Raw genomic sequence first — 14,658 nt, forward strand, 5'->3', positions numbered from 1 at the left:
AAGCCCTTATGATTAATTAATTATTCCAGATTTCTTACTCCCCCCCCCCCCCTTTTTTTTTTTTTTCCTCTGATCTGAAAGAAACAGGCTTATAGAATCACTAAGGTTAGAAAAGACCACTAAAATCATTCAGTCCAAACACCTATTTCCTGTCAGTGCCATATCTATATGTTTCTTGAAAACCTACAGGGATGACGACTGCCTCTTCCCTGGGCAGCCTGTTCCTAATCACTCCTTCTGATAAATATAGTTTCCTAATATCCAGTGTGAACTTACCCTGATGTAACGCAAGGCTGTTACCTCTCATCTTGTCACTAGCTACCTGGTAGGACACACTCATTCCTTTTCAGGTAGTTGTAGAAACCCTCCTCTTCTCCAAACTAAATGACCCCACTTCCCTCAGCTGCTCATCATAAGACCTAACCACTTCATCAGTTTTGCTGCCCTACTTTGGACACACATCAAGGCCTCTATGTCTTTCTTGCACTGAGGGGCTCAAAACTGAACTCAATATGCTGCCTCACCAGAGCTGAGGAATGGGGAATGATCACTTCTCCAGTCCTTCTGGCTGCACCATTTCTGATGTAAGCCAGGATGTTGCTGGCCTTCTTGGTCAGATGGACACATCTCTTGCTCATGTTCAGCTGAGTATTGACCATACCCCAGGCCCCTTTTAGTCTGTGCAACTTTCCACCCCAAACCTATAGCAATGCATAGGGTCCTTACCAAATGACACAGCAATTGGTCCTTTTAAACCTCATGCAGTCAGCCTCAGCCCATCATTTCAGCCTGTCCAGAGATCCCTCTGTAGGGCCTTCCTACCCTCAGGCAGATCAATAGTTCCTCCCAAATTGATGTCTTCTGCAAACTCACTGAGGGTGTGCTCAATCCCCTCATTCAGACCATTAAAGATATTCAACAGGGCTGGAAGACACTGAACTTGCTGCATTTTAATATGCTACTAGGCTGTTAGGACTTGAATAGGTTAAGGCCAGTTATCCAAATGAGACCACTAGCATTTGAAACAACTGTAATGCTGTCATTCTCACAATGGCAACTCTATTGCAAGAGTAACAGATTCTGGGAGGTGTGTAAAAAACACAAGCTTAATTTTTTTAAAGTACTTGAAACTACAGAAATACTTGTCTTGCTTGAATTCTAACATGAATGATCCTTATGCTTGACCCGTGTTGTCTTAATTACAAAAAACCCTGCAGCATCTGAAACACAGATGTTATGCTACATTTCTAAGCAAGATGAACAATTTTCCCACCTCAAACTGAAAGAAGCAGCACAATGGAGGAGTTCTGCAGTACCTTTCAGTATATGCTAAAGAATATGCAGACAATATGCACAGTAACATCCATCAGAAAATCTGCAAGCAGCACTACAGATTTTTTAATTACATTCTTTTATTAACAGTACAGCACCACAACTTATTAGTTATTTGGACATAATACAAAAATAGAATTTATACTGTACTAGGGATCGTGTATTTAACTTCAAAAAAAAAAAAAAATTATATAAAATATCTGATTTTAAATAATGCACAAATAGGAACGCTCAACCAAATGAATGCAATTACATTTCCCTGAACATGAAGACAAACACAAGGAAAAGTTTATTGTTTTACTGTCGACATTCTTCATACTTTAGGTTAAAGCTGTGAGCAAAGTCAGTTTTTCAAACTTTCCCTTTGCTACTGCTTTCTATCATCAAGCACAGCTGTCCTGAAAACAGTGATGAACAGATTTTTGTACAGTAACATTCACTAGCGGTTACAGAACAGCTCTACTGGGACAACCAGCTTAAGGCACCACAGTTTTCACAACTGACACAGGAAATCCACGGGGAAAACAAAAATAATAAAAATAAAAAAGCTTAGACATAATACAACAATGAAAGAAGATTTATCCTTCTAACACTTTCTTTACAACATATTTCACTGACTAGCAAGGCTTCTGTAGTTCTTCCAGAAGAATAAAATACGAAATAAGAACTTGGCATTGCTACAGACTCAAGAATGTATCCCACTGGGAAAAAAAGAACAAAAAAAAAAGGTGAAAATATCCCCGTCATCTCTCTATTTTAAAGAGGAGAAGAAAGAGCTATTACTTTCAAGATAACTCTCACACATTTCCAACATGCAATCCAGTAAAGTCTGTTAAACTGCTTTCTTTTTTTTTTTTTTCTTTTTTTACTTCATACAGCAAATAATTTTTTTAAACCTTTTTCTGACTAAGAAGATTAAAGCATGCTGAAAATATCCAGACATACAACAAAATTGTCAGTGTCTCTGGAGAGTTAAATTTGTAAACAACCTTAGCAATGCAGGCCAAAACATAGTTTAGTGCAGTAAGTTCGAATTTAGAAATCACTCTTTTCTCTCTCAAGAACCTTATCTATCCGTCTCCTCTTTCTTGCCACCAGCAGGAACAATGAGCAGTTCCTTTCAATGAGTTCTGCTAAAGTCATAAGCAGCAATAGAGATTCTTTGACTCATTCAATGTCTTTTCCAAAAACATCCCACGGTGTTGGCCTGAAATTAAAATAAAAGAAGTTGAACTGAACTCCTGGCATGCTGATAGTGCCAGCCACAGAAAATTCTCAGGCAGCTTTTTCTTTGTCCAAGCTCTCTAAACTGCTAGAATGAAACGAAAGACTAAAATAGGAGAATACTAGGAGGAAATTCAGAAAATTGTATCACAGAGTACGGGGAGTAGATTTAGAAGCACAGGCTTCCAAGTATACAGTGTGTGCTACCACCTTTAATATTTTCCAAGTTACAACAAATTTTGACAGCACATCCTTCATTTACCTGTGTAAACATTTCAGAGTAGAAAAGGCCACGGTAACTTATATATTAAAAAAAACGATCAGTACCTAATAAATTGACACATTACTCTGATCATGTAAAGTCTGGATTATGCTTGTACTTTGTGCATATGTTTGAAGGGACTTCCATGCTTAACATTCTAAATTCAACACCTTACTGAGTCATTTCATTGTCAGTATAATGATTAATCCAAAGGTTCTCCTTACCTAAGGCAGCTGCCAGCAGCAACTGAAATGCAAAGTTGTTTTTGTTACTTTCTCTGCCTTACAAATATTGCAGTCGGGTTCTTTATCCTTTGAGCCTAAAACTTCGATATACATTAGCTTTCTTCTTATCATTAATTCCTTGAATTTTAGAGAAGCATTTCCTCAGAAGGAAGCTGCATGTGTTGCACATTGTTGTATGTACAGTCAACTAGGCAGAAGTATTCATACTCCAGTAACTCAGTAAGTAACAGAGACTTCCTCAATTTCAATTAAGGCTAATAAATAATTGCGATCAAAATTAAGAACTACAGTGAATTATTCTTGACATGACATGTCAACTTTCAACCTATTTATTCTAAGCTGCTAGATACGTCAGATGTGATGACATTAAACTGGGAAATTAGTTTACAAAGAAATTCTGTCTGTTAAAAACTGAAAATCTTCATTTATGTTTTAACTGTCCACACTTCATGGCAAGCAGAGCTCAGAATTAACTTTGGTCATGTTCCGCATGTGTTAAAATCTCTATATAATGGTTACGATAAGAATTTGTAATTTATCTAAAAGGTCCTAAAATAGCTTTCTCCCCCTTTTGCATGACTTGTTTTATCATCAGAAAAACCAGAAAATCACAATGTGAGACTTCAGTGTTCAGTTCCAATCACAGTCATGCACCGTTGTGGGTTAACCCTGGTAGTTAGTTAAGCACTGCTCACTCAGTCCCACTCACTCCCAGAGGGAAAGGAAAAAGTAGGAAAACCCCCAGGTCAAGATAATTTAACAAAGAAGTGGAATAAGTGAAAAATGTTTATTACTCACCATCTTGCATGGGTAGACCAATGCCCAGCTATTACCCAAGCAAAGCTGGCTAACCACACTCTCCTTCCATTTTATTGCAGAACATGACACTATACGGTACAGAACACCTCTTTCATTAGTTCATATCACCCGCATGGCTGTGTCCCCTCCTGACCTCTTTCACAGCCCCAGTGGATGCACCCAAGTCAGAGTAAGAAATAGAAAAGTCCTTGACACTGTGCAAACACTGTTGGGGAACAGACAAAACATTAGGACGTTAGGTCACAAATCTAAAACACAGAACCAGAAGAGTTGCTGTGAAGAGAATTAACTTGATTCCAAACAGATCTACTACTCGAGTCTGTGCTGCATCAAATGATGTATGACATGTAACTAGGGCAAGAAGAGGTCCATAACAAGGAAACAAAACACTGGTTTTGCTCAGTGGTTTACTATTTTCCCTTCTGGTAGATGAAAGAAGTTGTCTTTGAGTTTAAGGTGCTCTGGTAGATCTAGCTGTCTTTTTGCCTCTTCAATGTCCTCCTGAATTGCTGAAATGAGTGTCTCTGAAAAATAAAAAGCAGAATAGCAACATTTAAAAGGTCATCTGAACCTCGAATACAGCAAGGCACACCAACACATCACAGAATGTGATTACTATTACAAAGGCAGAAAGGTAACATTATCTTTGTTTTTAAAATGCTTTGATTTTAATGTCAGAATTGCACTTTTAGTGCTTACAGCATTACCCGTTCCTTGGTTCAAGGCATTTCAGCAAAAAAAAGTCTACAGAATCTCTCAACCAACATCAGTTATAACAATGCTACGTTTTTAAAAAGAAATAGTCAGATTAGACCAATGTTTTTGACCAATGCTTTTATGACACTGAATAGAATTACTGAAAATACAATTATTAGGCTGAAATAGGTATCGATATAACTTAAAGTGAGGGGCTTAACTTTTCAACTAATGGATGCACTAGTAATTCAGCTTATAAAAACATTTCACTGAAATGTTAAAGGTTAAGACATAACATAGATAACAATGAGGACAGAAAGTGATGACACGGTACTTTCAACATGCAAGAGTATGACAAACAAAAGATTAGTTTAACAGAAACCTGCATTACTGACCTAAAGAATTAAAGTTCTTTTCTGATCGAATGTATCCAGTAATGACTACACTAAGAATTTCTCCATAGAAATCTTCCTTGAATGTGTTGATAATGTGTGTTTCCTAAAAGAAGAGAAATCAGTTGTCAGTTATCATGGTGAATTTTTAGTTTATTTCCATTCTTGCAAGGATATTCAGCTAATATACTTAACTCAAATTCTCTCCCACATATCAGAAAAACTGAGATACTTAGTCTAACTAAGATTGAGATGATAGATCCTCTGATAACATCAAGAGTTGCACTTTGAATGGCATTTAAGAGAAGTTGTTCACTTACAAACATTCTGACTGTTAAAGTCAGGAAAAACACTTCATCCCTTATCTCAAAGGTAAGATTTGTCTATGAATAAAACTACAAACTTTTATGTGATCATTACATTCCAAATAACTGTAATGAATTCAATTGCAATGATATTAAGAGAACTTTCCCAGCTAGCTCACATCAGAGCTAAATGTTAAGATTATCAGAGGAGTGAAGGCAGTTGTCTTCAAAGCAGAGATTCACAGTGAAACAAAACTGCTTCCAGGCATTAGCAATTAAAACCAAGTTCTACCAGACTTGGGAAAAGCACAAGAACCTGACACTAAGAAAAATAAATATGCCATAGTTTGGAATTTAAACTCCATCCTGTTACTATTTACTTTTGAATCCTGAGTCTGCTTATTAACCCACAGAACCACACACCATTTAAGAAAAAAATTAATGCAAAACTACTAGTAATTACGGTGCCCTCAAATTTCTTACTTTTAATCTGTGAGGATTGCAGAGGGCAAAAGATTAATATGCTCTACTTCATTCCAGGGCTCTCATAACTTGTAAACTTAATACAGGTTTTGAATTTAATGGTTGTTTATCTAGCTGTCAAAACAACAGTGACCACTCCAGAAATACAAATGTGCTCCAGAAGAATTTAAGTAGTGGTGGAAGAAAAAATTCTTCTTAAACTTTACTTATATGCAGCTGCGCACTGCCCAGTTACTGTTTCTTGTTACAAACACATGAGATGTACACTGAACACATTTCTAACAGCAAACAAAATTTCTAAATATCACTTATGGACCAAATTCTGCTTATCTTTTTCAAAGTCAATGTCCTGCTCATTTAGTATAGTCAAAGTACCACACAAAGCAAAGTTCTTACCACTGATTTCTTAATATTCTTATAGAAAGGATTCCATCCTATGCTCAAAACCATTTTATGCACATCTCCACTTCCAACAGAGGCCCATCCATAGTATATACCAGTAGGGATATCGGATGGAAAGCTTTCGACTACTTGCTCAGAAAAGTTAGCTGCAAAAATTTTAAAAAGTGCACATTTGTGTAAGTCAGTAAAACGACAGAATTTTCAGATACTTACAAGGCAAGCTCTGCCTCCGTGCTCTTTGTGCATGTATAATGACGATAGCGATACAACGTGCCGTTTGCAAAGTATAAACAAGCAAACAACTTCACAAAAAAGTAGTCCTGTGATGATACCAGTCATCCTACTATCACCTGTGCATACTATGTTAAGAGTTACACGCATCCTATTCTACAGTGAAAAACAATAAGCTGATCACTATGAAGGCATTTCACTATTAGAAGCATCGCTGCTTCAATATGATCATAGAACAGAAAAATTCCAGTCACTTCTGAATAGCAAAGTGGCTTCACAATTATGCACTGAAGGGCCAGTAGCACTTTCTGCAGAAGATAAAACATGTGAAAACAAGTTATGATTTCAGTCACCTGTCAGAGTTTCCATATTGCCTTTCAGGTTACCCACAAGTGGGGATTTATAGGATTTTCTCTGAAAACTAAGAATCTGAAATAAACTCCTGCCGGAGTGAAGGAAATGAACCCAACTCTACCCCAAAACCACTGACCTCATGAACTTTGTGCAGAGCTCTTCGTGCAGGGTTTCAGGCCAACTTTAAAGAACGTTAAGTGAAATTCTGATCATGGATCATAAGTAGTCACTAAGTTCCCTCACTCCAGAATTCCACTCTCCGGAGTTCCATTACCTCGTATTGACGTAAATAAAACACCACGTTTCTATTAACTGATGACATTGCAAGCCTGGTACCTCGGGACTGCAGTTTCAGGTTCTGCTGTCTACTGTGATAGGTACCTCACAGTTGCTGCCTTCGGTGCCTCCTTAGTCGAGAATAAAGTGCATTTAATTTACACCACCACTTGTAATTCGATCAGGAAGGGAGCGGCCACGTGAAAAAGACGGCTTTTGAGGGTACATCCGTTTGCTCTGCTTTTCAACCCCCTGCATCACCGCCTCCACGTTTCCCCTCTCACCGCTATTTCCAGTGTTCTTTCCCCATCTTGGCCCAACAGGTTGACATCAAACTGCCGCATGGCAGCTCTGCGCATACCGCAGGTAAATAACAGTGGTTCAGCATCCCGCAAATCACCACGACCAGCTGCAGATAAAAGAGCACGATGTGCCACCACACGCCGCGCACCATCCCGGCCTCCCGCTGCCCGCTCCCGTCCCGCTCACCGGTGGGCACGCCCAGCTGGCTGGAGCCCCTGCCGAAGCCCTTCACCACCTCCCCGCGGCAGAAATACGGCAGGTGCCTCATGGCGGCAGCACACCTGCCCCGCATCTCCAACACCAGCCGGCTTCCAGCCACCCGACGCCGACGGCGGCCTCAGGCCCTCACGTCCTCCTCGTCCTGGGCACTACCACACGGAGGGGAGAGAAGGCGGAGCGCCTCAGCTTTCGAGCCCGAGGACGCTCTGCCAGGCGCCGGCCTCCCCCCACGGATGGGCTCGCCCAGAGTCTGGCGCTGGCTGTCCTGTCGGAACCGGAGCGCCGCGCTGCGGCCGCTGCTGCTGGTGGTCTGTGGTTTATCGCCGACTGCGGCATTCGTTAGTTCAGTGTCAGGAGCTTTGGCTGACTTGCAGACTCAGTGTCGAGGGGTGGTACTGGATGTAAGAAATAAAATGGAAGTGCGGCCGCCACATCCGTTCTGTGATAACAGAAGCATCTTGGATATTGAGTACGGAATTGACAGGAAATGAGGGAGCAACAAGGAACAGTGTCGGGGGGTCAGGCTGGATATCAGGAACGCATCCTGCACCAGCGGGCGGTGGGCGCAGCCCTGAGCTGCTGGAGTTCAGGGGCTGTTTGGACAACGCTGCCAGATGTAGGTCTTGAATTTTGCATGGTGCTGTGTGCAGCCGGGAGTTGTACTTCATGAGGATTATATTTTTTCTCCTTTCTTCCCCCCCCAACTCCTTCTCCTCCCCCCCGCCCTTAATGACTTCTTTTCAGAGCAATTTTTGATGTGCTTGTGGTATCCACAAGATGGCATGCAATCTCTTTCCATATCCATAGGTTTGAGCATAACATTTGCAGTCTCCTCTCGGCAGCAAAAAGCCTTTCAAAATAGCTTGTCCGCAAAGTGTTTAAGAACCATGTGGTTGGTATTTTTGCAGAAGTCAAATTGATGACTCCTGTTTGTCAAATCCATTCTGTAAATAGTGGTATTGCTCTTCATTTTTCTTTCACTGTGATGGATTGCTGTGATTCAGCTAAAATCGAAGGCATCCCTGACACTACGCATGTTTCTTTTGCTGATGTTTGCATTAGTTCATATTTTTGAGGGGGCGATCTTATATATTTAGTATTTAGTTACCTGTACTGAAGTTTAGTAGCGTTAGTAGAGGTTTTCCACACACAAACACAAAAAGAAGTGTAACTGAATTTTAGTGGTGATCATGCCTGCTAGCACTGCCAGAAAACAAGTTTGGTAGCTCATACCTGCCTGCAATTTGAAAGGCACTATTTCATTCAGCTAGAAAGGAACTTCCTTGCTTATGCTGGATTATCTTCAACAGTTGTGGTTGTGGAAAGTTCTTAAGTATTTTTTCTCGCACATATACATACAAAAATAGAAAATGGAATAAAGAGAATAGTGTTAAGTCATCTGTATAGGCCTGTGTCGGGTTACCTGATCAAACAGAAGCTCTGAGAACTTGTTGTACCAAGCAGCATTTCATGCAATGCAGAACGTGCTCTGTTCATCATTTCATAATGGATCACATGACTTGTATCACATCACAACTTTGTGCCAGAGCCTCTGCTTCCTGCTGCAATACTCTAAAAGGGTACTTTCCTAGACACGGCTTAAGGTGATTATCCTGTTTCTTCCATGTAACACTGGGGAAAACAGCAGTGAAATATCTGCTGGATACTGGGATATTCCAGGACCATTCTGGCCAAGCTGGAAATTCTAGTTACACTGGGCTCTGGTGAAGTAGCCAGGAGGTAACTCAGAGAAAAGAGTGCACTGTAGTAAAGCTAGTAGCATTTTAACCAGCTCCTTGGAAGTTTCCATTCCCAGCATGACAAAACTCTCATTGATTCAGGAGTTCAGACCAAGGACACTGGCATGCCTTACTCTTAGTGGGCTGAAACCAGGTGATGAAATTGGAGTACAAAGTTATATACAAAACACTCTTGCAAGAGTGTCTAATAAACACACCTGCTCCAAAATTATTTGTCTGAGTTTTTGTCTGGAACAGCAGAAAGTGGGAGGTTTTCTTGTTTTTGTTTATTTATTCCATAGCTATATTGAAGTCTTTTATTCTATTTGAATAGGCCATGTTCTTCTAGAAAAAATGATGCAGATGTTCACGGTGGCTAGCATTACATGACACTAAGGGGCAGGTACTGCCAGAGTCAGCACAGACATGGTTGGTATTATCTACTATACACTTTCTGGTAATTGCAGAAAATCTGAGCAGCTACCACATACATATTGCTATCAGTGTGTGAGAGGCAAAGCTTGTTTGATTCATTACTGTTGTAATCCAGAAGTTGCAGAAATACATGTGTAGGTCTTGATGCTTTTTGGAAGTTTATATCTAGTTTTCGAGACTGTATGTGTTCAAAGGTTGCTCCCAGCTTTCATATCCTTAGTTCTATTTGTCCACTGAGCCCTCAATTGGCTTTATGAAAAAGACTACTTTCAGTGGCTTACCTGCTTTCCCTGGTCTCTGCACACCGTTTTGTGCCATGTGGGCATTTTTCACAGTAAGCACTTAAATTCGTGTACATTTTAAAGCTACTGAAGAACATAAGTTTTATTCACAGCCTTTACATGAGTTATACAGAGAGCTCTCCCTATCTGTCTGTCTTCCAAGAGCAGTTTAATATGTGCCTCCATTTAAGCAACTGTGATCCAATTAGCCCTGAACTGTAGTGAATGTCACTTGCACATATCACATACCTTTTCTTCTTTTCTCTGCAGCTATCACTAATCCAGATCAACCTGTTTGTAACGAGTTTGTCACATAGTATAGAAACAGTTGCAATCTTTTATTTAGATTTCTAACTTTCTGCAAAGTTTAAGGTACAGTTCAGACTGAGTAACTTTTTATTGCAGTCTCTAGAGAGAATCCTGCACACAGAGGCTTTGATAGCAGAAGTATTGGCATACAGGGCGAAGTATCTTAGGTAACTTCCAGTCCTAAATATAAGTAAATATATATAAGTAAATAAGATTCTTGTGGATTTTAGGGTCCACTTTCCAAAATACCTTGTATTTCTTAGCAAACAACACAGTGCTACCACAGTCAAATCTAGAAAAACAAGATTGTTCGCGTGTTTGTGAAATCATTTGGGACCTGTGTTGTCAGGAGCTATGCAATACTTTGTGGATGAATAGATGCTAGACAACTTGGAGGTTAGTTATTTCCAATCGGTATCCCTGTGCAGATGGAATGAGAGGAGGGACAACATGTTACAGGAAGAAGTTAGCTGAGATATGTTAAGAAAATCATAAGCAAATACAGCTGGGTGGGTTGTGGTTTTTCCAGTTCATTGAGTGTAACAAAACCAACCAAACAACAGCAACAAAACCACAAAAATAAATAAATAAATAAATAAAATAAAAAATAAAACAGAAATAACTATACAGAATCACAGAATCATAAACTATCCTGAGTTGCAAGGGACCCGCAAAGATCACCCATCCAGTCCAACTTTTGGCTTCACGCAGTACCACTCAAAACCCATACTTTATGTCCGAGAACATTGTCTGAACACCCCTTGAACTCCATCAGGTCATGCCCACACCCCTGGGCAGCCCATTCCATGCCCACTGCCCCCCAGTGCAGACCCTGTCCCTAACCATGCCGTTCTCTCCAGCCCTTTCGCTTTCACACAGATCAGAGCTCAGCACTGCCCCTCCGTCCCCTGTGAGGAGCAGCAGCTGCCCTGACGCCTCCCCTCAGCCTGCCCTGCTCTGGGCTGAACAGAGCTAAGGACCTCAGCTGCTTCTCTTATATCCTGCCCTCTAGACACTTCTTTATCTCTGTAGCCTCCTTTGGTTGCTTTGTAATGATTATACGGCCTTCTTCTGTTGTGGCACCCAAATGTGCACACAGTGCCAGGGGTGAGGCCACACAACACAGTGCAGAGCAGGCAGTCCCTTTTGTTGACTGGCTAGCAGTCCTGGGCCCAATGTACCTTTGGGCCTTTTGGTCATGGGGGAGCTCTGCTGACTCAGGTTTAACTTGCCATTAGCTTGCCATCAACCTCAAATCCCTTTCCATGTGGCTGCTCTCTAGCCTTTTAACCCACAGTCCATACAACTGTCCCTCCAGGGCTACTCCTTCCCAGGTGTAGAATCTGATGCTTGGTCCTGTTAAATTTGTATGGCTGGTGATTGCCTAACCTTTAATTTGTCAGATTCTCTCTGCAGAGCTTCACTGCTCTGTAGGGAATCAACATGTCCCCCAGATTTATTGTCACTCATAAACTCATTTAGTATCCATTCCAGTCTTGCATCAGGATCATTTATGACAACTTTGAAGAGAACTAATCCTAAAGTGGAACTCTACTTCAAATTTTGGTGGATCTGGATTATTTAGGATTCTGATGAGTTAGAACAAAAACAACAAAAATAAGAGGAAAGAGAGAAAAAGAGAACAAAACCCACCTAGGTATTTATTTTTAATACATTTTTCCAATCTGGAAAATACTTGTTTATTAATTTCCTCATTTTATGGGGAAGAGAGAAAGACAAGAAGCAGTAGGCTTACAGAAAATAGTAACGTCTTGTAGGAAAGAACTTCTTAGAAGGAAATCAGCTTGAGAGTGAATGAGCATGGAGATAAAAGGCTATTTGATGCTTATCGTACTTCATAATGTTTGATAACATGTTGCAAAAAGGAAGAAAGAAGAGGAGAGGAGAGGAGAGGAGAGGAGAGGAGAGGAGAGGAGAGGAGAGGAGAGGAGAGGAGAGGAGAGGAGAGGAGAGGAGAGGAGAGGAGAGGAGAGGAGAGGAGAGGAGAGGAGAGGAGAGGAGAGGAGAGGAGAGGAGAGGAGAGGAGAGGAGAGGAGAGGAGAGGAGAGGAGAGGAGAGGAGAGGAGAGGAGAGGAGAGGAGAGGAGAGGAGAGGAGAGGAGAGAGAGGAGAGATTTTCTGTCTTCACCACAAGAGCTTGTTTCATAATGACAAAATGAATGGAAAGAAGAGAAGAGAAGAGAAGAGAAGAGAAGAGAAGAGAAGAGAAGAGAAGAGAAGAGAAGAGAAGAGAAGAGAAGAGAAGAGAAGAGAAGAGAAGAGAAGAGAAGAGAAGAGAAGAGAAGAGAAGAGAAGAGAAGAGAAGAGAAGAGAAGAGAAGAGAAGAGAAGAGAAGAGAAGAGAAGAGAAAAGAGAAGAGAAGAAAAGAGAGAAAGAGAAGAAAGAGAGAAAGAGAGAAAGAGAGAAAGAGGAAGAGAAAGAGAGAAAGAGAGAAAGAGAGAAAGAGAGAAAGAGAGAAAGAGAGAAAGAGAGAAAGAGAGAAAGAGAGTAAGAGAGAAAGAGAGAAAGAGAGAAAGAGAGAAAGAGAGAAAGAGAGAAAGAGAGAAAGAGAGAAAGAAAGAAAGAAAGAAAGAAAGAAAGAAAGAAAGAAAGAAAGAAAGAAAGAAAGAAAGAAAGAAAGAAAGAAAGAAAGAAAGAAAGAAAGAAAGAAAGAAAGAAAGAAAGAGTTAGAGAGAGAGAGAAAGAGTTAGAGAGAGAGAGAGAAGAATCAGTGACCACTAGAGTCATTTATGGGTTTTATATAGAAGTGCTGGTTAGAACAGATCCCCTCTCAACATGTCATGTTGCCCCAGTGGTAGATCTGCATGTTTTATGTCCAAGAATATCCTGCTTAGGCTCTGCTTTCTATTCTCTAGATGGAAAGCCTTAATAATATTCAAGCTACAAGGGAGAAAGTCTTTCCACCTATGCAATAGTATCACAGAGATGATGAAAATAGTGTTTCTAGTGACTAATATTTCAGGGAGGAGGAAATAAAGGAAAAGCCTGACGTATTCCTTCCGTTTTGCTAATTAACAGGTTTTGAGACCATTCTCTTACATTTCTTGTGCTTATTCTCACACTAACAAATAATTGACTGAAACCAACCAACCAACCAACAACAACAGAATAGTTGACTGTGGTGAAAATTACTGATTTCTAATGGAAATCAGAATTTATAACATTACTGACATCAGCTCCATGTTCACTCAGGCAGTGCCTGCATTTGTTATAATACTGTCAGTTATACAAGGCAACCGCTTACTTCTTCATTTAACAGTCTGCATTCTGCTTCATTTTAAGAAACAGCCCTAATAATCATTCATGACTGCCCCTGCAAAGAGACCCTGCAAAGAGCACATAATTTGTCTGCAACTATATGTTGTCTTAGTACAGGAAATATTTGCACAACAGTGGGGGAAAGGTTAGCCATAATTTTCACTTTCCATTATAGGGCTGCATTACAGCTGTTGTACACATGATTCCACTGTTCCTGCAAGCAACCTGTGCCAGATCTGTCTGAGTTATGGAGTTATGTAGCTCCTGCTACATGAATCTCCCAAAAGTCACTTCATTATCACTGACCCATGCCAGTAAACCTGTCTTGATGTTGCTCTACATATTTGCAGAGTCAAGAAAGAATTAATTAAAAATTACTTCCCTCCAGTGATACAGCACCGTCAACAGCAGTACTGATTTCATAAATATGAGTAATAAACCAGAAAAAGGGCAGAATTACTTTTTACTAAATGTGTATCTTAAAGAGGTAAGGGCAAATTTAAGGTCTGTTTCCTTTGGAGTTAGTTCTTCCTCCCAAAGTGGAGCACAGTTCTTATTAGAAAGAATATTTAGAAATAACAAGCAAAAGGAAGAATTCTTTCCAATTAGTTCTTCCTAAACTGAGTCATATTTTTTTTCAATGCTCTCTCCAGTTTTTCACTCAGTGGTGTGAAACCTAGTGTGTTAATATCGCAGATGTGTCAGCTGTGCTTATGTTGGATTTAATGACATGGGAAATGCCAAACACTGGGCTACAAATGAAGAGAATACATAGTTTGGCTCAAGCTTTGAGTCTAGTATGCTACACCCAGAAGTTTCTGCTTTCTAACTGGGATTCAGCCTTATTCCATTCACTTTTGCATCACCAGTTTGTCTTACAGTATTCCTTTCAGTGTGGACCTTTGCTATAACTTCCATACAACATGATATCTGCTAGTGTCCAGCACCTTCCCTGATGGAAAATGGGGGCTGGCTGTTAGCAGTAATGTGGGAGGCTAATTCATATGCTACTGTGGTGGTTTCACACCAATGGGTGTGGGTTCTGATTTCACACTAGAAAATCTGCATTATAA

General features: G+C 40.3%; 1 protein-coding gene across 2 annotated transcripts; it reads right to left on the minus strand.

The window, feature by feature from the left end:
- Nucleotides 1-1,390: 1,390 nt before the first annotated feature.
- On the minus strand, nucleotides 1,391-7,699 carry RFK (riboflavin kinase). 2 transcript variants are annotated; one of them, XR_011906061.1, is made up of 5 exons: nucleotides 7,511-7,673; nucleotides 6,155-6,306; nucleotides 4,974-5,076; nucleotides 3,862-4,406; nucleotides 2,201-2,539 (listed from the first exon to the last, which is right to left on the minus strand). XR_011906061.1 is itself a non-coding variant. In XM_072360493.1 (4 exons), the coding sequence occupies exons 1-4, from the start codon at nucleotides 7,614-7,616 to the stop codon at nucleotides 4,282-4,284; spliced, it is 486 nt and encodes a 161-aa protein (XP_072216594.1). In that variant the 5' UTR covers nucleotides 7,617-7,699; the 3' UTR covers nucleotides 1,391-4,281. The 2 variants fall into 2 exon arrangements, 1 of the variants encoding a protein (XP_072216594.1); XM_072360493.1 differs by having other exon boundaries at nucleotides 1,391-4,406; nucleotides 7,511-7,699.
- Between the last annotated feature and the right edge of the window lie 6,959 nt (nucleotides 7,700-14,658).

The sequence above is a fragment of the Excalfactoria chinensis genome, chromosome Z, assembly GCF_039878825.1.
Source record: "Excalfactoria chinensis isolate bCotChi1 chromosome Z, bCotChi1.hap2, whole genome shotgun sequence".
Classification (NCBI taxonomy): domain Eukaryota; kingdom Metazoa; phylum Chordata; class Aves; order Galliformes; family Phasianidae; genus Excalfactoria; species Excalfactoria chinensis.

Excerpts from the sequence above, each read along its gene's own strand:
- RFK (XM_072360493.1), bottom strand. The coding sequence starts at position 7,616 with ATGCGGGGCAGGTGTGCTGCCGCCATGAGGCACCTGCCGTATTTCTGC. Across the intron at positions 6,307-7,510 it reads CCAGCTGGGCGTGCCCACCG|CTAACTTTTCTGAGCAAGTA; the intron begins GTGAGCGGGACG and ends AAATTTTTGCAG. Across the intron at positions 4,407-4,973 it reads AAAGAACTTTAATTCTTTAG|AGACACTCATTTCAGCAATT; the intron begins GTCAGTAATGCA and ends TTTATTTTTCAG.